This window comes from Cottoperca gobio, chromosome 23 (assembly GCF_900634415.1).
Source record: "Cottoperca gobio chromosome 23, fCotGob3.1, whole genome shotgun sequence".
Taxonomy (NCBI): Eukaryota; Metazoa; Chordata; class Actinopteri; order Perciformes; family Bovichtidae; genus Cottoperca; species Cottoperca gobio.
The window spans coordinates 12329660-12351240 of record NC_041377.1 but is presented as its reverse complement, the minus strand read 5'-3'; the positions used below and the strand labels follow the sequence as shown (position 1 = coordinate 12351240).

At 41.5% G+C, this 21581-nt stretch overlaps 1 protein-coding gene across 7 annotated transcripts in view; it reads left to right on the top strand.

The window, feature by feature from the left end:
• The window catches only part of cald1a (caldesmon 1a), a 53856-nt gene extending 32957 nt beyond the window's left edge, over positions 1–20899 (top strand). For 2 of the 7 annotated variants that reach the window (XM_029461751.1, XM_029461752.1), the window contains exons 3-16: positions 1085–1222; positions 4286–4715; positions 5046–5078; positions 5171–5395; positions 6587–6702; positions 8006–8273; positions 9897–10034; positions 13189–13232; positions 13405–13480; positions 14164–14307; positions 14451–14546; positions 15826–15894; positions 17525–17561; positions 19209–20899. In XM_029461751.1, the coding sequence (XP_029317611.1) occupies positions 1085–1222; positions 4286–4715; positions 5046–5078; positions 5171–5395; positions 6587–6702; positions 8006–8273; positions 9897–10034; positions 13189–13232; positions 13405–13480; positions 14164–14307; positions 14451–14546; positions 15826–15894; positions 17525–17561; positions 19209–19222 (1828 nt within the window). In that variant the 3' untranslated portion in view covers positions 19223–20899. Of the gene's footprint in view, positions 1–1084; positions 1223–4285; positions 4716–5045; positions 5079–5170; positions 5396–6586; positions 6703–8005; positions 8274–9896; positions 10035–13188; positions 13233–13404; positions 13481–14163; positions 14308–14450; positions 14547–15825; positions 15895–16183; positions 16236–17524; positions 17562–19208 lie in introns of all 7 variants that reach the window. The other 5 variants (XR_003834540.1, XM_029461753.1, XM_029461754.1 and 2 more) reach the window with 5 other exon arrangements.
• The last annotated feature ends 682 nt before the right edge of the window (positions 20900–21581 follow it).

The following is a 21581-nucleotide window of genomic DNA, read 5'->3' as shown; positions in this document are numbered from 1 at the left end:
GCTGGCCCCGGTGTCGCCAACTCAAAATCTGATTGGTTAACGCCACAGTTTTGTTTCCGTTCACTTTAAGCGACAGGCGCCCGCACTGTTGATTCTGAAGGCCTAAGGGCAGATCTCTTGGACCCTGGCAACACATTATGGCTGAAATATGATTGGATAAAAGCTCTAACATAAAGGCCAGCCCTCCAAATCTCGATCTGAGGCTGGAAGCAGCGCAACCAAGAGGAAAGCTATGAAATGAAGAGAATAGACTATGGGGAATAATTTAATACATATTTGTGGAAAAAATATATCAACATTAAATTTATATTCTGATGATGTTTAGGCCAGCAGAGAAGGCCTTGCTGGCCCTGACGGCCCACCACTGGTGGTTTCATATTCAGCGTACGGATGAGAGCGTGGTCTCCATCTTCGAACTCTCTGCAAGAAAGCAAACAAAAATGTGAAACGATTCCGTTTAGATAATATCTAAAATGTTATTAAAGCTAGAGGCAGTATATTTCAAACAAAACTCCACCTGCAGATATGTCTAAGTTGTCTAAGAAGATTTAACTTCAGTTTGTTAAGCCAAGAAAAAAGGAATTTCCAGATTTAATATGGTATTAATTAACTTTTTAGAAATATCTTCTTTTAAGACTAGCGGTTGTTTTGCAGTGCATATATACACACACACACACACACACACGCAGTTTACTCTGTTCCATCACTGACCTGACCAGTACAAGCTGTGGGCCCAGAAGCGCTGTTTCTCTGGCTCTGTCTTATCCTCAGCCATGTCTCCAGGCTCAGTTTTTATCAGTTTGTTAAAACTGCAGCGACGATAAGAAGTATTGGTTGTTGCACATCTGACAGGTCAGCTAGATGGAGAGAAGAAGAAAAAAAAGCTCCTGACAAATCCACCAGGTTTGGTCACTGAGATGATTATAGTCCAATTTAAAGAATCCTTCACTTTGAAGATTCTAACCGTGAAGTTAAATTGAGGAAGTGTGGAAGAAAGTAAGGATTTAAAGTTGAAGCTGAAAAAGAAATAAAGTCTCATTGTGTCCTCACCCTGTCTCTCTCGCTCTTCTTTTGTCCCCCTCAGGTTGGCGAAGAATGATGATGATGAGGAGGAGGCGGCCCGCGAGAGGAGACGCAGGGCACGCCAGGAGAGAATGAAGGGCAAGGAGAGTGACGAGCCCAGTGGACAGCCAGACAGTCTGGTTATGACCAACAGCCACAGGTGACACTCATATAGCAACACAGGTTCTGTCTGTGACAAATATGTTGTCAACAACCAATTGCTAAGTTGCGCTTTTCTTTCATCTTTGCTTTACAGTGATTACACAGTTTAAATGATAATGGTGATTCAAAATCAAATCAAATCAAATTTATTTGTATAGCCCAATATCACAAATTATACATTTGTCTCAGTGTGCTTTACAGACTGTACAGGTTACGACATCCTCTGTCCTTAGACCCTCGCATCGCACAAGGAAAAACTTCCTAAAAGAAACCCCATAATTAAAGGGGGAAAAATAGAAGACACCTCAGGGAGAGCAACTGAGGTGGGATCCCTCTCCCAGGACAGACAGACGTGCAATAGATGTCGTGTGTACAGGATAAACAACATAATACAAATACAACATTTGACAGAAATTATGTTGTGTTGGAAAAAAAAGAAATAGAAAGTATGGATGAATCCAGGAAAATGTCAATAAGGCTTCCCGGTGTCCAGCAGGACCAGGTCAGCAGGCGCTGTCACGATTCATGATCCTGACGTAAACTTTATCAGTGGCAACCTGCCACATGAGAGACAGACACTCCGGGGATGATACCCCGGATGGTGAGTTAGTAACATACATTTACATAAATGCATACAGATAGAGAGGGAGAAGAAGAGAGAGGGAGGGGAGGAGAGAGGAAGAGAAGGAAGAGAGCAGGGAGGTGTCCCCCGGCAGTCTAAGCCTATAGCAGCATAACTAGGGGCTGATCCAGGGCAAACCTGAGCCAGCCCTAACTATAAGCTTTATCAAAAAGGAAAGTCTTTAGCCTACTCTTAAATGTGGAGAGTGTGTCTGCCTCCCGAACACAAACTGGAAGCTGGTTCCACTGGAGAGGAGCTTGATAGCTGAAGGCTCTGGCTCCCATTGTACTCTTAGAGACTCTAGGAACCACAAGTAACCCTGCAGTCTGGGAGCGCAATGCTCTAGTTGGTTTATAAGGTACTATGAGATCTTTAAGATATGCTGGAGCCTGACCATTAATTGATTTGTAAGTCAGGAGAAGGATTTTGAATTCTATTCTGTATTTAACCGGGAGCCAGTGCAGTGCAGCTGCAGTGATTGATTTCTCGCTCAGAAGACAGAAGTAATTAAAAGCAGCCTTATAATTTCTAACTGGAAATTGTCGATTATGCTGCCTGTAACTGTTTCTGGCTATTTTTATTAGCTGTAGCTAGCTAGCTAACATTAGCTCCACAAGTTCTGTTTTGAGTTAGCACTTGAAGGCTGCATGCTAAAAGTCTGACTGTTATTTTGTTCCCACATAATCCTGTTTGGTTGCTTTGCTAACGTACTACGTAACGTTCAAATAGTGTGTTTTCACTTTTAATATTAGAGAAAGGGCTTTAAGGGTAAAGACTAAACATTGGGTTTGGCAAATAATATGTGTCCCAGGTAACATTAGTTGGGGTTGCTGGAGTTTTCCACAGATCCATTAAAAAAAACAAGACAGATGCTAACATTTATACCCCTCAAACTCTGATAGCATCCAGTAACAGCTGCACAGTGGATGTGGTAGTCTTGATCTGGGCTTTTTCTTGTACCCGCAGAATGCCTTGGAAGTAACACTGTAGGTAGTAAGCTAGTTAGCCAGACATGCTAACATTAGCAGTTTACGCTATAGCGGATAAAAACCCAGTTTAATCCATTCTTTACACTTTTACTTTTGAGTTTTGTGATTTGGAAAGGCTTAAAAAATGACACCACCTTTTAAAATCTTTAGACAGTGTGTTGCTTATACTAGAGCTCTAAGCACAGCACTTCAACATGTGGAGAAATCCAAAAGTTGACAGGCCTGCTGTGCCTCGTTAGGTTGACGGCTAAGATGACATATTGTAACATTGTCAGGTGTTGTCTGATGGAATTCTGTGAAGTGGCTTTTTGCAAACCATTCATTATTTTTGCATCCTTTAATACATTTCAAGTCAACCAATGCAAGAATTGAACTCCATTTTCTACCAAGTCACAGCTGTCAACATGACAACCAAGACATGATCTCATACCTATCCATCAAAAAGCCTGCCATAGGAACAAAGGGGCTCAATATTCATTTCCATGCCGTTTGTATGGCTATAAGATCAATCGTCTTGGCTCCAGTGGAAGTGGTGGGTTGCTCTGACACAGACATTGCTTTGTGAACATGAATGTTTCCTCTCTATGAGCTCAGAGATACATCCTGGGCCAGTCAAACAACAAGGGGATTGTGCAGGAGGATGCTGAGACTGGACCTAGAGTTGACTAGCCATTGTCTATTGTATAGATGCTAGGATAATGTTTGCCAGACTTGTAGGTCAGTACATTCTGAGTCATGCTATTTGAAGTGAGGTGGATGGATGGATAGGTAGTATTTGGTGGATAATACATAGTTTTAGCCATTCAGTTGGACAGTTGGTTCTCCACTTTGGTCCAGACCTAAATATAACAGCCATTTGATGGATTGCCATGACATTTTGTGCATACTTTCATGTTCCCCCAGGGATAAATCATACTGACTTCGATAATTCCTTGGCTTTTCTTCTTGCGTATACAAAGAACTTTTGAGTCAAGGATAAAAATGTAACTTGAGACCTGGAATCCGAGAGGAATTCACAGATTTTCTGTTTATTTTAAGGCCTGACCAATAGTTTATTGTTAACAATATCTGTGGTGAAGACCTGTCAATACAGACAGTTGTCAGCATTCTCCAAATACTGGCTAAAGGGCTTACTGATGTGGCAGCCACTTCCTGTAAATTTTGAATTCTGTTCACAGGTTTTATTTAGTCTTTTTAGCAACACATAGGTTTGCTTTAGCTTTATCAATGACCAGTGTAAATCACAGTCACGCAATTTATCAGGTCCCAAAAACTTGACTCATTCAGTATCACCTGCATATTAGTTACTCACATCCGAACCCCACAACTGCTTAAAAACCTATATATAGGACTTAGTCAAGAGCATCTCAATGGTAATAGGACTAAATGCTTCTTCCTCATTAACAAAAGAACACACAGTGAAATGTTTGTCTTCTCTCTCTCCTCCTAGTGTGACAGAGACCGTGTCTGTGAGCAGCTCTTACGGAGGAGGCGGCGGAGACGACGAGGACCAGGCCCTGCTGGATCGCATGGCCAAACGCGAGGAGAGACGACAGAGACGCATGAAGGAGGCACTGGATAGACAAGGCGAGCTGGACCCCACCGCGACAGAGGGCCACGACGACGGCGTCGCCACGGAGAAAAACAACGCAGAAGAGGAGCAGCCATCCTCCTGGCGTAAGGGTCGTTACCGTGACAATGAGGAGGACGAGGAGAAGACAGAGACGTACAGCTCAAGGAGGGAGCAGAAGGAGCCGAGGGAGGAAGAACAGGCTGCTCCTGAGGGTGGAGAGGAAGAAGAGGAGGGTGTAGATGAAGAGGAGGAGCAGAAAGTGGAGGTGGTGGAGGACAAACCGAGGAGGTCTTACTTGAGAGAACAGGTGAGTGACCTTGTTGCAACACATTATGTAATAACTCAACAACATGCAATACATTTCCTCGTATTTTATAATAAATGATTACATATTGCGGTGGTTATTACAAAATGCAATATGTAATAATTTATTTCAAAATGTTGTACAAATTATTACACACAGTGTTCAGGCTGCTTTTTTTTTTACAAAATGCGGCAGATTATTACATAATAAATTGACAATGTATTACATTTTGTCCAGTTATTACATAATGAGGTGTTATACCATCATGTTTTAGCCGTTTATTATATGTTCCATAGCTGACAGTCCATGTAAATGTGATGCTTGTTTCTGTAGGAATCAACTGAAGAACCTAAAATGCAAAACCAGGTATGGTCATCGATTTATTGACTTCTAAATGCGCATCGTTGAGGCAATCGCCGATCGTTCGTTCAAAGAACTGTTGTAAACCTTTTTCATAGGAACTCGCTGAAGAAGAAACACATTCAGTAGTCAGTGAGATTTCAAACCAGGTCGAGTCAACAAATTCAGGCACTGAGGAGGATGCAGTAGCATCAGAGGAGGCTGAGGAGGTACCTGAGGATGATTATGTAGATTATTCATCAGAGAATAAGTCAATGTCTCTCAGAAATGTCTCTGAAGAGGACAATGAGGTATCTGAGATACTGCATTCAGAGGATAATGAGGTATTACTCCAGTGGTAAGCTTTACAGTAGAAGTGTGATGCACAGCACAGAAAATCTCTCTGGGTAACTTCAGTGTCTTGATGCATCTGTAAGGAGATGTGTAAACAGAAATCATTCCAGATTAAACCACAGAAGATTCTCTTAATAAGGCCCTCTTGTTGATTTTGTGATTTATGTCGGAGCCAGACGCTGAAATTACCCAGACACCCCGTGTCGTCACAGTGTGGCTTGCACCATTTGCAAACTGTCGGTTACTGAGCCTACGTTTTCGTGGTCACAGTGTTTTTTCTGCATGTCTTCCACCTCAGCTTGGAGAGCAGCAACACTTATTACACTGACTCCACTCCAAAGAACTCACTGGAACATAAAGTCATTTAAACCAATAAGTGTGTTCACGGAAAGGGGACATTATATGGGAATCATCGAGACATCATATCATGTGTACACTTCCAGTTAAAGGTTTTATACCAGGCGAGGATTTGTTTTTCATTTAAAACCCTGAATTAGAAACAAAAATTGATGTCAAAGTGAAACGGGAATTGAACTACAAATATCCTGAACTTGTCCTCAATACGTTTTTCATTTGCAGCAGTATAGTATAACCCCAAGAAAGCCTATAAACTGTTTTAATGGATCAATAAAAGCTTCCAATTTATCACTCAACCCATAAGCCTCCCAAACTCTTCTCTACTTTCTTGTGTAGCCTTGTCTTACACAGACAAACAATACACCCTCATGAACCAAGTATGTTTTATTTTGTCAGTCTCGGTCTGTCTGAACTCTTTTGACGAGCGCTCCTCTCAGTTTCAAGATGCTTTTCATGTTTCTTGGCACTTTCCCCTGTGCTGAAAAGGCCCACCAGCTCAGCCTGCTAGATGCAGTTAACAGTGAGACACATGTACCCTCTGTGCTACAGGTTAATAACATATGGTGCTTTAAAAGCTTGACTGGAAGTGTACATATTGGGCTCGGTAACATAATGATTATAATTTATAATGGTGTTTTTGATGACGGTCAGAGACATGTTGATCACATGTTAGTTAATCCTGTCTCAGTAGTAATTCTGGAGTGGACGCTGTGTTATGTGAGGTTCTGTGTGTTTGGTGTGTTTTCTTATTGCCGTAATGTCACATGACAGACTCCGCCCACTCAGCCTAATCCCCCCCCCCTTCCTGGGTTGTTTCTGTGCAGGTGAAGGAGAGAGGCAGGGCCAGGGAGGAGAGGGAGGAGGAGAGGAAGCAGAACGGAGGGCTGCACGACGAGGAGGCGGCTCCCAAACAGCACAGGAAACCTGAGAGGACCCTCAGGTACACAGACAAGACGCACACATCAAGTGACCTGCTGGGTTTCCACTGAGGCCAGGTTGGGAAGAGCCCGGTCTGATGAATTATTCAAGAATCTCAGAAACAAAACTCATGTCCCAATTTGTTGTCAGTAAAGAATGTGTGGCGGAAAAATCTAAAATAATTACCTGAACGTTATCAAATCTTTACATTATTGGTCAAATATTAAAAATTAAATTTAGTCTGATTCCACATTATTGCACTATTGTGGATGTTTTAAGACAATATACAATATTTTCCCACCTGGCTGATACTTATTACATAAATGTAGAAGAAAAACAAGTAAAAATATTCAGTCATGCTTAAAATAATTAAGTAGTTTGGTCTAATGACAGATCATTTAAAGTCTAGACATTCCAGTTCCACAATTGTCCTAATACTGGCAGTAAAACATTATAATGAAGAAATAACAACACTGCTTCATGAAGCTGATCGTAGGCATTTACAGCAGTATGCTAATATACCAGCGCCTGTCTACATTTGACCAGTTGTGGAAAGTTACTGCAGTAACTTAATATTCTTGACACAAAGGTCAGATGAGAAGATCAAGCTACACAACAACCACAGCTCACTGTTGCTTTACAAAATAAGATATTCAGAAGTGTGAGGAAAAGACACATATTCCTATGAGAAGAAATGATTGAAAGCATAAAATTAAAACAAAAATGTATTGCATTTTAAAGGATACTTAACACGTCCTGCATTTACTAAATGATACGAGGGCTGTCTGCATCTTATTCTGACAAATTATGGAGGAGAAATCTTCATGTTGGTCGTAACACTTCACAGTGTTTGCATATGCTGAACAGTGGCAGTTTAGTCAGACGGGAAGTTATTAATGTCGCAGTCTGACATTTATTGTTTGTAGCTCAGGCTGCTATAAAAGCGAGGACGTATTGCCCTAGGCATCTGCAAAATAATTGGAAAAAGCATGTCCGAGTCAGATTTTCAAGCAGACAAGCTTTTTGTGTTGCGCAGTCAGCCGGAGCAGAGCAGTCGTGTGTCTTAGACATGGGTCACTTGAGGTTAGTTCCCAGCGTGAAACTTGAGATGTGCTGTAACATTATCTTTGCAAAGGTGATTGTTGGTATTTGTGTGTGTGTTTGAGTCACAACTCATTCAAGTGTTTGTTGAAATATTCAGTTTGTATCAAATGTCAAGTGTTAACCTGAACGTCAGCCTGCTTTGCATCCTGCTTCCACACTCCTTGTTTCTGCTGTGACCTGCTGCATGTGTGCTCTGATCCGCGGTTGTGTGTCTGTCCCAGTCGCGGCAGCGTGCGTTCCCTCGAGGTTTCCGCGGGTGACGACCAGGACGACGCCGCCCGCCTGGAGGCCGAGCGCAAGCTGGAGGAGCTGAAGCGCCGCCGCGACGACGCCGAGAGCGAGGAGTTCGAGAGGATGAGGCAGAAGCAGCAGGAGGCCGAAGTGGAGCTGGAGGAGCTGAAGAAGAAGAGGGAGGAGAGGAAGAAGGTGCTGGAGGAGGAGGAAAGGCAGAAGAAGCAGGAGGAGGCGGAGAGAAAAGCCAGAGATGAGGTAGGGAAGATAGAGTCACTTTATGGATGCTGTTTGATCAGTTTAGCTCTGTCTACCTGTGTTCCTATTCTCCCTTTCATCCAATTTCTTCTTGATGTTTTGTTAAAGTCAAACTGAAATTGTAATTCTCCTCACATTTCATGGTGTTGTGCGAGGTTTCACATTTGTCAAAAGAGAATAAAAATGTTTTTTGGACATATTTATGAAAACAACATCTAAGCTTGTGTGGGTGTTTCCCATCGCAGCTGTTGACTGACATCTGAGAGCCGACTTTGCTCCGAGACGTGCTGTCAATTTCCATGGCTGTGCTACTAACTAGAGCACAAGACTTACACAACTTACTTCCACCCTTGTAGTGGAAGGTAGTTAGTTTACTTATTACTTACTAATCAGGACTGATTCCCACCTACAGGGCGGAAAAATAAAGAAAACCGTAAGATATACCAGAACCAATTCAATTTCAGTTTGATTTTAAGCTTTTTTGTCTCATTACTTCTAGTTATTTCTTCATATTCCTTGTTTTGACACTACCACTTTCGTGTTGATGTAGCCTTCACACTAACCCATGCATCACACTCATACTAGCGCCACATCAACGTCATTTCGCCTTACTCCACCTGTTTGGGTCCCTCATGCATGTCATTCCTTATTATGACCTCTTCCTTCTGTATCTGAGATGTGATAACCTCCTCCTTCCCACGTGTTCACATCTGTATTCAACGTCGCGATGTCGTCTATTTTCCCTTTTTATCCGCTCGCTCTGAAGCCCTGCGTTCTCGCTATTACCCTGACCGGTCTTCCTTTGTTGTTCTTGGCTCCGAATGTGGCGGCCCGTCTCTCGCTATCTGCCCCCGTCCTTCTCCTCTTGTGTCATGTTAATGAGGCCTTTTGGTTTGTAATTAAAAGATGGCCCAGAGATACAGAGAGTCTAATTAACCAAGACAAGGCTGCTGGAGAGGGCTGATATACTGTCAAGCATCAGCCCTCTTCTGAATACAGTATTCATACATTAATTGTTTTAAAAAAAAAGATCTGTTGATAGCATGCATATCTCAAGCTTTCCAAAATAGCTTTTTTTTTTTTCTCCTGATGCAGGCGATCCTTGTAAATAAGAATTTGCTCTGAGTAATTGAATTTGTTCCTGACCTGCTTCATTAGAAATAAGTAAATCAATTATAAATTGGCACATATCTATTGTCTGGGTCGGCTGCATTCCTGATTATTGGTTGTCTATCATGTTGGTGGCTTCTGCTATTCATAAATAATAACCCATAAACCATGTGAAAGTCTTTCACCTTATACCCAGCTCTGGAAAGATTTTGCATTTGCTGCTTGAACACTCTGGTTAGTTCGTTCACAGGAAAAATCCACTTGTGCTCAGGAAGCGTACTTTAGGTTTCCAGCAGCAACACTGGTTTGTTTGGAGTAAATAGAAGAGAAATGAGCAGCAATATCCTGCATGCCTGGGCTGGTAAAGAACAGAGCGCCACCTACATGTGCTCCAATGAAATGAACAGAAAGTTCCCTGTCGAGGATATGAAGGATTGCCACTTAATTTCTTTCTAATATCGCGATCAGATGTGCGTCCGCTGAAAAACTCAAAGCACATCTGTCTTTTCTCAGGAGGAGAAGAGGAAGATGAAGGAGGAGATTGAAAGGAGAAGAGCAGAGGCAGCTGAGAAGAGACAGAAGGAGGAGGACACTGTGGACGACGAGGGCCGACCTTTCAAGTGCGTCAGCCCTCGAGGCTCCTCTCTGAAGGTCAGTCTGCCATTTTTAACCTCCCACCTCTGCCCTGTGTCGAAACAGGAGAGTGTCAGTCCAGTTTTATTTGCCAATTGACCAGTCGCTAACCCGCTAACCCCCCTACATCATAGTTATTGTTCCTATATATATATATTTTCTTTTTTTTTGTCTTCACACGGCACCTCACCAGTTGAGGATCCGTGTGGATTAGTAGCATCCAGGACCAGCTTTCACTCAGTGGGGAAATACTACACAGTGGACGTGCTTGTGATGAACTATCTTAGGCTAATTAAATGATTCTTATCTTTGAAAGTAGCATTCTCTTACTACTCCAGTTAGCAAGAAATGCTAATGACAGTTTATCCTCAAATAAAACCGTCCAAACTATTTAGATGCTGAATATTGCTCTTACATATCGGTTAGACAATCGCTGCTCGGTTAGGGTTTTTATTTAGCGAGGGGTCAATTAATCAGCCAGTTCTTCATAAACACAGATATTTCATCCCAATACTTTAAACTATTGTAAGTTTAAAACACTTTGCCTTTGTTGAATCTGTTCTGTTTGTATTGGCATCCCGTCCCGTACAGTTGTCAGCATAATGGACTCAATATTACGGTTCTCCAAAACCTGCAAATCCCACTCATCCGGCAGCGCAGCAAAGCTCAAGCTAAACATTCAAAATATTTGGCGAGATCAAGCGCCAGATGACCCGCATCTGCCCTTCTCACCTCTTTTTAGCTCTCAGAAATAGAAAGAGCCTCGATAAACTAAGGGGGAAAATGTGGAAAGTCTGGCACGTTTCTCTATATTTCATTCCACTGTTCACTTTGAAATTCTGCTGACATGGTAACCTGTTTGTCACAAGAAACATTGCACTCGGAAAAAAACCTGAATCAACCCAGTGTGTGCCCCCTACCCACCTCATCCAAAGATAAATGTTTGTCACGGCGAAGGAACGTTTAATCAACTCGATTTTGAATAAATGTTTCCAGTGTTGCCATAAGCCAACTCCCACACACTGAAAAGCAAGGGGGATTTTCAGCCAGTGGAGAAAATGTAATTAGTAACAGTTAGCAGTAATATCCATCTGGCCCGACCCGGTGAGACTTCGATCTCCAGGCTCGGCTTTGTGTGTTTGTGGTCAGTTTGTAAATAATGTTCAACTGTAATTCTCCACCCCGCTGCACTCGCCTCACAGACACAGCTTTACTTTGTGGTGATGTTCACTGTAGGTACAGCTGTGTGTGTGTGTGTGTGTGTGTGTGTGTGTGTGTGTGTGTGTGTGTGCGTGTGTGTGTTTGTGTGTGTTGTGTGTGTGTGTGTGTGTGTTTTGGCTATTTTATATTCCATACACTACACACTGTGTTGTGTATGAGTTGTTGCTTTGCCGTGTTTTTCTTTTCCTTCCTTTTGTTTATGTGACATTGTATTTCCAGGTCAACATAAAGTTGCAGTGTATCTTCCAACTTTAGTTAAGTTTTTCATCATACTCCATCCAACAGGAGAACTTTTTCACAACTGAGATAATTAGCTTTCAGATCAATGTCATGTATAGACAATAAAACCAAAAGATAAAACATTTTTTCGGTCACTTGGTGGCAGCAGAACAAGCTACAAACACATTTATTTATACACCTGATTAAGTTGATAAGCTAACACGTTAGCAAACAGTTGCTTATCTACTTTGTGAATGTAAATCCAATGTTTACTCTCCTTTTTAGCTCTGTTTTGGTCTTCACCAACTTCTGACTTAACAATCTGGCTCTTCAGCTATAAATGCTATAGCTATAAAAAAAATGTTAGCTAGCTGTCTGTCTGCCGTTTGGTGCTTGGTCTGTAGCTTACACTCGGGTTATTAGAGCTTTGTTGTGGAAAACAGCTATCCGTAGTCTCTGTGACATCACCTTTGGGTTTCTGAAGCTCATTGCGGCTGATCCAAAGATGGGCAAAGCGGTTGTTGGAACGCCGAGTCGGGCCCAGCTAGCAACTTCTGACGTCACTTAAAGTGGCCACACTCTTAATTATGCATAACTTTAAGCCTTAACATAATTTAAACGGGTGAGTTTAATAAGATTGCAGCTTTAAAGTGTCTTGTTATCACAGCACACACTATGTAGTGTCTTAATAGTGACATAAGTGGAAAAAACCCATGAAAACGGATTGAGATCTGTCTCATGTTGCTAGCGCCAAATAAAAACCAAACAACCTATCTCTCTTGTAAACATGTAACATGTTTGTATTCCCAGCTCCTGTAGTTCTTTGAAACCTGCCAGCAGTCTATTTCAAAATCGCATGCATGCATTTCAGAAGGTACATTGTTTTGCCGTGATGTGTTTTCTGCCCGATAACTGCCATATATGTGCCTCGCTATCAGCAATCACCTCCCATTGGAACACAGTTTCAGGAGCTCGTCTACATGTTATCAGCAGCAAACCAGCATAACGCTGCTCCATAAAGTACAGTGTTCTCTGTGAGAGAGGGACAGGGCGACAGAATGAAGGACAGGCTGCGGGGATGCAGGAAAGCGATTAGGGTTAACAGGATTACTGTAACTGCGTTCCGATGGCTACGGCTCTTTAAAACGCATCTGAGAATGGGGAATTTCCTGTCGGAGAGTATTTTGGGAACTCCCACATTCAGTAGCAGCCAAGCGCTATGGCCTTTTTCACAGAGAGAGAAAAAGGGAGGGGGGGAGCTTTTTCTGCAGTTCTTTCTTTTGTCCGTTTAAAGGTTTTTTTCTGTGAGCGTCTAAGGAACGCATGTGTTGCCCCCGCTTTTAGCCTTGTATCATAAACAATCCTCTGAGATTCCCACAGTCCAACGGCAGACAGTAAAAAAAACTTGCTGTGTTTTTTCTGTGTGTGTGTGTGTGTGCATGTCTTTTAGAGCATTTTGTACATGAAGGGAACAATCCGTTACATTGTCTGTTGCTGAGAATCCAGTTTATTGAGCATATGAAGTCACAAGAGACAACATGAGAAACCCACCGTTAAAAAAACATTCGTAGTTCAGGGATTATCGTTTAAGTTTGGTTAAGTTATTTAACTATATTTCTACCGGTAATCACATGTGTATCTTCATATTTGACTTCTAATCTCAAATTAGATAGGTTAGGTTTGCAATATGCAATATTTATTAACCTAGAGCTCTAATAACCTTTCTCACCAGATTGGCGAGAGGGCAGAGTTCCTGAACAAGTCGGCACAGAAGAGGTACGAACATCATTAAGCATCATCTGCCAGATCATATTTATTTCCCTCTAACAAAGCTTTTAGTGGAGCATGTGTTTTCTTCTCAAGGCACTTAAGATGGTTGACCACATTGTGTATAATATTCAAAGTGGTCCCAGGCTGTTCATGCTAACTGTTTGCTTCTGCCCAGCAGCACAGTGAAGGCGTCTCCTTCTCCTGTGGTGTCCAAGATAGACAACAGGCTGGAGCAGTACACCTCAGCTGCTCAGGTTAGTTTTTCTTCTGCTGTAACATCACATATAGGAAGCAGTGTGGCATCCACATAGGTGCCACGTGACACTGTAGTTACTCACGTAGTGTATTTCTGTGTCATGCAAAACATTTCTGTCCTATCCCACCTGGGATTACAAGACACGGAGCTGTTTATCAAACATCAAAAATATAACAAGACTTCTTGCAGGAACTTATACAAGAACGACATTATGGTAGTCCTAAATACCTTACAATGACATTTATTTGTGTGCACATTTCAAATGAATGTATAAGAAATAGCAGAAGATAAAAAAGAAAGACTGAGCCTCGTTGTTTATCCTCAGAAATGACTTTTTCCTCGTTCTTAGTGCTTCTGCCATGTTTAAATAAATGTATGTCTTCCTTTATTATCTTACTAAAAGTATTGTGTGGTTCCTAGTTAAAAATACACTTAAAAAACAAAATAAAATTGCTGTCACAGGCAGATAACAGGGCTACGGTCATCCTGGATGTGGCGTCAACATCATGGGTGACATTGCAAATAATGGAAACGGCCACAGGACGGCCACTCTTGCTAAAAATGATTTGGCTGCTTTTCTTGGCCAAAGGTTCACATCCTGCTCATTGTAGAAATTCACAGACTGGTATCAGAACAGCCATCACTGCTATTCACCAATTTAAAGTCATCCCTTTGTTTCAGCAGAGAGAGAACAAGGAGTCTCGGTCCCCTCGCTCTGGAGCGGTAGACCTTCCCATGGTTACCGACAGCATTCGAAACATTAAGAGCATGTGGGAGAAAGGCAACGTGTTCGGCTCACCTGGCAATGGCGGAAGCCCGTTCAAGGTAAAAGACGGGGAAGTTAGTTTAGTTTTAGTGTGACTGGAGCAGAGAGAGAGAGAGGACAGAGCCGGTTCACTGGCACTTCCTGCTCAGCCTTGTTGCAGATGACGACCAGGCATAGCTGACCTTTGACCCTATCCAAACAGGAAGCAGCTGTGATGAAGACAGGCGTGGCGGGTCGCATTAACGACTGGCTGAATAAAACCCCGGAGAGCGGCAAAACGTCAGGAGGAAGGCCAACAGTAGGTCGTCGCCGTAGTAACCCCTGTCGCTGCAGTTAGGAAGTACAGTACATGTACTGTACAGCTCAGGGCCTGTAGAGAAATACTTATCAAACATGTTTTTATTTAAATCTCAGGATCTAAACATTTACTTTAAAGGCCCTGAAATAATGTATTAATAACCTTCTTACTATGAGCGATGAGGTCCCGCAGGAACACACAATTTACTGCCCAACTTTTCTTGCATTCTGCCTCTAGTTGTAACTGTCAATCAAATCCTCTAAAACCACACTAACAGGCGTGGATAAGCAGGTCAGATGCATTTTGAGTGTTAAACTCTTTATAAATAATACATTAGGATGTTTTTTTTATTAGTATTTACTTATTAAGTTGAAAGTATTAAATGTTTAAGAGGGAAACCAAGTTTTTTGGAATCTTTAATTTACATTTTCTTTTTAAAGGTTATGTTAGGTTATTGGTTTCAATAATTCAGTTGTGCATGGAAATATCTGAGCTGCATTCGTAATACACTGCTGTACTCTTAAATCAGCCCTTCAGTATTGTTATTATAATTGTAATTATGATAATGATAATTTCATGATAATATGATAATTACTTCTGGTCATGTTCTAATCATTTTCAAATGATGCAGTGGTCAGGTTGAGATATTGTCAGTGTGGCACCACCTGGTGGCCACAGCATGACATTACTTCTGAAGTGTCCACTCTTACATCATAATACATATACAGTACATGTGGATATTGTAGACTTGGCAGATGTTTAGTATACAATGCCACTTAAACATTTTATCTCAAGCTTATCAGAAGCTTTGCTAGCAGAGTGTTTCTCTTCAGTCCTGCTCGTGTGTATGGCTTCGTGCCAGTGTCCAGTATCTCTCTTCACTCTTACCCATGTTTTATACAAATATTTATGTTGGAGCTTTCCGTGTCGCGGATCATGGCTTGTGCTCAAATAGGTGACACACGGCAGGAGGATATGAAAGAAAACTTTGAATACAAGTGAATATTTCTTTCAGAGTTCAAAAACTGGAACGTTCCGAATATTCCCACCACTGAATTCTGTTTCCCACTTCCTCCAGACAAGCAGCCCTCTGCCTGACAGTGTCTGTCAACCTTTGCTCTCGCTCCTCCAGCTCTGTGTCCTCCTCTGTCATTCCTTCTACATCCAAGACACTCTGCCAAAATGACAACTATTTTCAAATTGACCTACAAATGCCGGGCACTCTGAGCACCGCTGATATGATGCTTTGTCTTTGCCTCTTGTTTTCTCTCTCTGACAGGACCTGAAGCCTGTCGACGTGACCAACAAGAGGAGTCTATGGGAAAACAAAGGTGCCTCTCCAACCAAGGTAGCTATTATTCATTTCAAACTGTTCACTAGCATCATGGTGAGGAATTTGTACCATGATCAGAGTACCAGTCTCAACCACCGGGGAAAATCCAAGTGAGCCTCCAGATGAAGTTTTAACTATGCCAAATTGGTCTGTGGTCTTGAAAGGATTTCCCGTGGTTTTTCATAGTTTTCCAGATGTCAATCAAGAGAGCATTTTGTTAAAGAGATGGTGTAGGAATATTCAAATTATCTCACGATTTTGACAATGGGAGTAACAATCAATTGTGTTTGTTTTTGTTTTAAAGAACTCTCATAGCTAGTTGGCCTCATCGTTAAATCTGGAATAAGCCTGGAGAGGTAAAAGTGTCATTTTTCTTATCACAGAATGACCTCACCTTCTGCTGTCACTCTTGTCGACTTCTTGCTCTTTGTTGTTGGCAAGCTGTGCTCTGCTCTGCTGTGCTCTGCTCTGCTGTGGTTTGAGGCTGCTACTTATCTAAATCACAATGATAATATCTAAGAGTTTCGGTCCACAGTTAGTTATGATTTGACAAATGCGTCGTATGCTCTGGCATCTCCTCTCTCTCTCTCGCTCTCTGAATCGTATTCCCTTCACACACAAACTCCTAAAGGATGTAATTATCTGCATTTTGTAGATACTGAGCAGTAAACATCATCTGTGTTCCATAATGCATTTATTTAGGAATGAAAGTTGTTAAGCATGTGTGCCAAACGTTCTAAGTGCTGTAAAATAAAAGGATCAAAGTGAACATATCAGCGCAGCCATAGTAAAGCCCATTTTAAAGCATTACGGCGTTGACTCCATTAACACCCATAACTTGTTAAAGCCGACTCAACAAAAGCCAGAAGATTACAGTTCAGCGTAAATTCTGTGTCGTAAAAAAAAACCTTTTACAACAGTGCGCCTGTTGTCCAACTGCGGGCTAAATGCTTTTCACAACTGGTTGTAACACATCCCCGCTCCTTCTGGCGACCACAAATCATTCTGTCCAACTTCTCTTGACTTTATATTGCCCTAATGGAGGAACTGTTTACAGCATTCATTAGACGCCTTGCAGAGTTGCACAATGGCAGTTTGACATTATTGAATCACTGTTATCACCTCGCATTTTCAAACAAGTCGGACTAAACATGAATAAATGGTCTTATCTTTCATTTATACACACAGATAAAGCTGTTTGTAGAGCTGCTTAGTAGAAGTGAAGCCCCACGTTAAAAAAAAGATGTCTTACCTACCCACCTACTTTAGTATAAACCTTCCTTCCTACCCCGGGAGAAGTGTGTTCCTGCAGCCAACAGCTGCAGTCCAGACCGGAGGCTGTGGTCCGCCACAGGGAGTAGTTGGGTTGGAGGGCACCAGGCGGTGGTCTGCACTGACGTAAAGAGGGCCCTGGACAGGAAAGGTAGCGGTTAGAAACCTTGTCATTAGCTAACCATGCTATGCTGTGATGTCAGGGAAGGCAGGATGAGCAGGATAACGATGGATGAGGCAGATCTGTGTAGGTGGAAGTGTTAGATCAGCACTAGCTGCTTTCACTGGAGGCTTTGCAGGTATGTTTTGCTGCCTTTCTGCATCTGTCTTCACACGTGCTGCCTCGTCACCTCCCTGTCTTCATGTCTTACAGGTGGCAGGCAGAGGGGAGACCAAATCAATCGCCAACGGTGAGTTTTTACAAGACACCAGAAGTGTCTGCGTGTAACTGCAGAGCCTGTGAACGTACGGGAGCCCTGACGGACAAGTGAGAGAGAAAACATTCTGATGATCCAGTTTCTAAGTTGGATCTAAATAGTTTTCACTCTTGAGTTTGACTTAAGAACAGATGTGGGGAGCCAAGGTTTTTCCAGGATGATCTTTCTAAGTTCCTTAATTCTATATTTTCATCTGTGAAACAGGTTCAACGTTACTTCTCATTTTGGCCACAAGAGGCTGAAGTGCAGAAAACGTGCCAGACGACGACAACAACCATCCAAAACCTTTTTTTCACTGATATTTTTTCCTGGCAAAACCTTTTTTTTTATACTTGTTGTTAGGTCATAAACCCGGAACAGAAAACTATTTAGATCTGACCACCAGGATCCCCTCCTCACTTGCCTCTCAGGGTTTCCGTACCCAGCACTTTAACATGATGGTCCTTTCTTCAGAGTTTGGAGGTGTGGCCTTCTCGTTAAGTGCGTCGTCTTGTCACTGGCTCTTTGATTTTTACGACACCATGTGTCACAAAACCAATAACTGACCCTATGATAGCCTCCCCTGCAGTCTTTTTCAGTTTGCTGTTTGGCCTTTTGCACAGCTGCATGTTAAGATGCCATTTAAACATTGCTTGCTATTTAAAAATCAGATCTGAGTGCAGCCTCCTCCTCCTTTTGTTCTCTCAACACACAGACGAGGGGTTTTGGCCTTGAGAGATTCTGCACATGTCTGTGTAATGTGTTGGTTGTTAAGCGCACAGCATCACGCACACATAGATGCACAACCAATGTCTCCTCTGTAAACCCACTCAATAGCCATCTTGACGCCACTTAAACCTTTCAGCTTTTTCATTCTTTTGTGTGGTCCACTTGTGCTGCACAGAACACAATGCTGCTTCTCTTGTGTTAGTGTTCCTGCCAGGCCGGGTCTGTCACATTAATAGCTGGTATGTTGGAGATTAGCACACCATCACAGTCTGACTCGGAGGATGACAGAGGCTTTGTATAGATTTTGTATTTCTTGTCAGTAGTTGGCTGCGAGACCTTGCAGACATTTGACACCACACTGGACCACATGCGAGTTAGCAGCCACACACTCTCCACATGCTTGGCTCTAATGGAGAACTTCCAAAATAATGTTCACCATTTTAGGAACTTGAATCTCTGGCTGTATTGAATTTCAAAACGATAACTTTCAAGTAAGATCTTTCATTTTGAGTGGAGTCTGGGTGATGCTAAAGTGGGGCAAGCAAGCAGCAACCAACACCGTCTAGCACATCTGTCAATCAAGGAAACACCCCCAAAATATCCCTCTCAAAGTTGTTGTCTTGTTAATGGAGCAATTTTAAGAATTTTGACCCAGAAACCAAAGCAGAACATTTCTTTTGCTTCCTTGTTTTTAAAAGAATTATAATTGAGAAGCGCTGAGGGTCTTCTCTATTGAGTTTGATTCAGTCAGAGTTTTATTAGAGCGTCCTTCAAACTGCACTGCAGTTCACTGCAGATGGTGTTTGTCTCTTGGTTTAACCCTCTGTGTCACAAGGTCAGAGTTATTAACCCACAGCTGTCTGCAGACTTATAGTAACGCCACTGATGGACTCATTCTGTGTCTTTCACCAGGTATGGGACACTAATGTCTTGAAGGAGCCACTAAAGCTGGGGACCACGACAATCCAAGACTCTTCCTTTGACTTTGTCTTAAGAACCAAATAATGATCAACCAAGAGGGACCCCAAGAAAGCGAAAGGACAGGAGAGACACTGTCCACGCACTGTACCTGAAACAGCATCATATTTTTGTACGGTTGCAACGTGTAGTGCCTTTGCACAATGATTTTTGCTTTCTAAAAGAAACGAAATGCTGTGAAATTTGGACATTTGTAATTACTATTACTAATTACTTTATACGATCCTGCCAGAAAGAAAAAAACCTAATTAAATTTAGATTTATCTGTTGTACTCAATGCCGACAGTTGATAGAGACGAGTAGATGAGTTAAAAGTTTCCACATTCCAAAGAGATGGGTGAAATCAGTTCTCTCCCTCATACAGTACATTTGCCATCTCTTTTTATTTTATTTATATTTAAAGCAAAAGCTTCACACATTGCTATTTTATTCAACGTTCACCAGTTCAGGATAGAAATATAAGCACTTCTAGATTTTAGCTGATTTCACTTTTATTATGTCTTACCAATAGTGCAGCAATGGTCTGAGTAATATATGTTAGCACATGTGATGTTTTGAATATCATACTGTATCTTATATAACATCTTTATACTCATAACAAAAGGTATTTTTGCTTATTTTGTATCAACTATTCAACAACAGGCAGTTAATTTCGGTGGTGATAGGAGTGTTGAATATTCAGAAGGCCATTATGACTTTTATTATCCTTTTATGTCATTTTATTTATGTTTTATTGTGTTTTGTCCTTTTCTATTTCTAGCTGTTTTGTAGCTTTTGTACCTGTTTGATCACTTTAAAAACTTCAGACATTCCTCTTAAAAAGCAGGTGCATAAGGTGCCTTCGCTGTAGGTTTTACAATGTAGGAAATCGGCAAACCAACCCTCTTTTTCTAAATCTACCTTAACTTCTACTAACTACTTTATTGCCTCTATGCACACTCTTATGCTCAGCGATCATTTTCCTCTTGAGGGCATATAAGTAAAATCAGGGTGCCTCAGCATATAGCAAGATACTAGTACAATACAAGGATATTTACCACTATGTAAGTCTTCTGGCCTTATGATTGCAATGAAAACATTTATGACAGCTGAGGTACAGTACATGATGGCCTCAAAGCAACTCAGTATGATATTAAGACTTGTGATTTTCGTGTTTATTTTTCACTGACTTGGTCTTAAGTAGCACATTCCCTTTCATAGTTTTTGTGCGGCACAAGCTTTGATAATATTAACGGTTTGCCGGGGCATTAAATTGATCAATGTTACTGCTCAAAAGTGTGACAATCACATTCCATGGCTCCTGAAAAGAGCAGGGGAGCTTGACCAAAATATTTTCAAGCGTGATTCAATGTGACATTTATGTTGTTGTTTTTAAATACAGTGGTTTCATAATGCCGTACTGTTATGTTTTTTTTACAACCTTGTGTCCACTATATGTTTTTTAAAGTTCTTCCATGTTTAACCAGACACTTGTTTGTGTAGCGCAAAGCCTATGCAAAACACACTATCTGTAGCCTCTCTAAACACTCCCAATGTCATACAAGTGGGCAGTTTCCAACTGGATGAATGTTTTAAACATTGTACGCTTCACTCAAACAGCAATAAAGACATTGAGGTATTCCACATTAAGTTTCCTTCCATCATTCTACTATGGAACACATTATTGTTGCATGTTGTAGCACAGAGTGTTGAAACAATTATCTTTTTATGGAGCCATGATGTTCCCTGTCAGGGTTTTACTATTATATGATGTTGTAGATGTTTAATGTTATGCTAATGTTAACTTGTGTATATACTGTATACAGGTACTTTAATCTACAGCAATGCATCACATTCTATAAAATGTGTGTAGCATCGCTGTCCTGTGAGAACCATGTATTTCTAAACAATCAACTTTTCATGAGCTCAGAAAAACAGCTGTTTTCAGCTTTGTGAAAACGCATTTTCCAACTGATCCAAGAGGCTTTTTAAAGACTTTATTTAGCTTATCGACCCATAAAGAAACACCTCGTCCTTCAGTTTATCACAAACATTCATAATCAACACATCTGGAGATTGAAAAGATCTGTAAAGTAACTAAAGCTGTCCGATGTAGTGCAGTAAAAAGTACAATATTTGTTTCCGAGATGTAGTGCATTAGAACTTCTACCATATAAAGTCATTTCAAATAGAAATACTCAATTTAGGTACCTCAATACTGTACTTAAGCACATAACTTGAGTAAATGTAAGCCACCACTGGTAAACACCTGGCAAAGCTCCACCTGCTGGCAGCAGAAAAAAAGTGTAGTTTCTGTGGTAGGCCCAC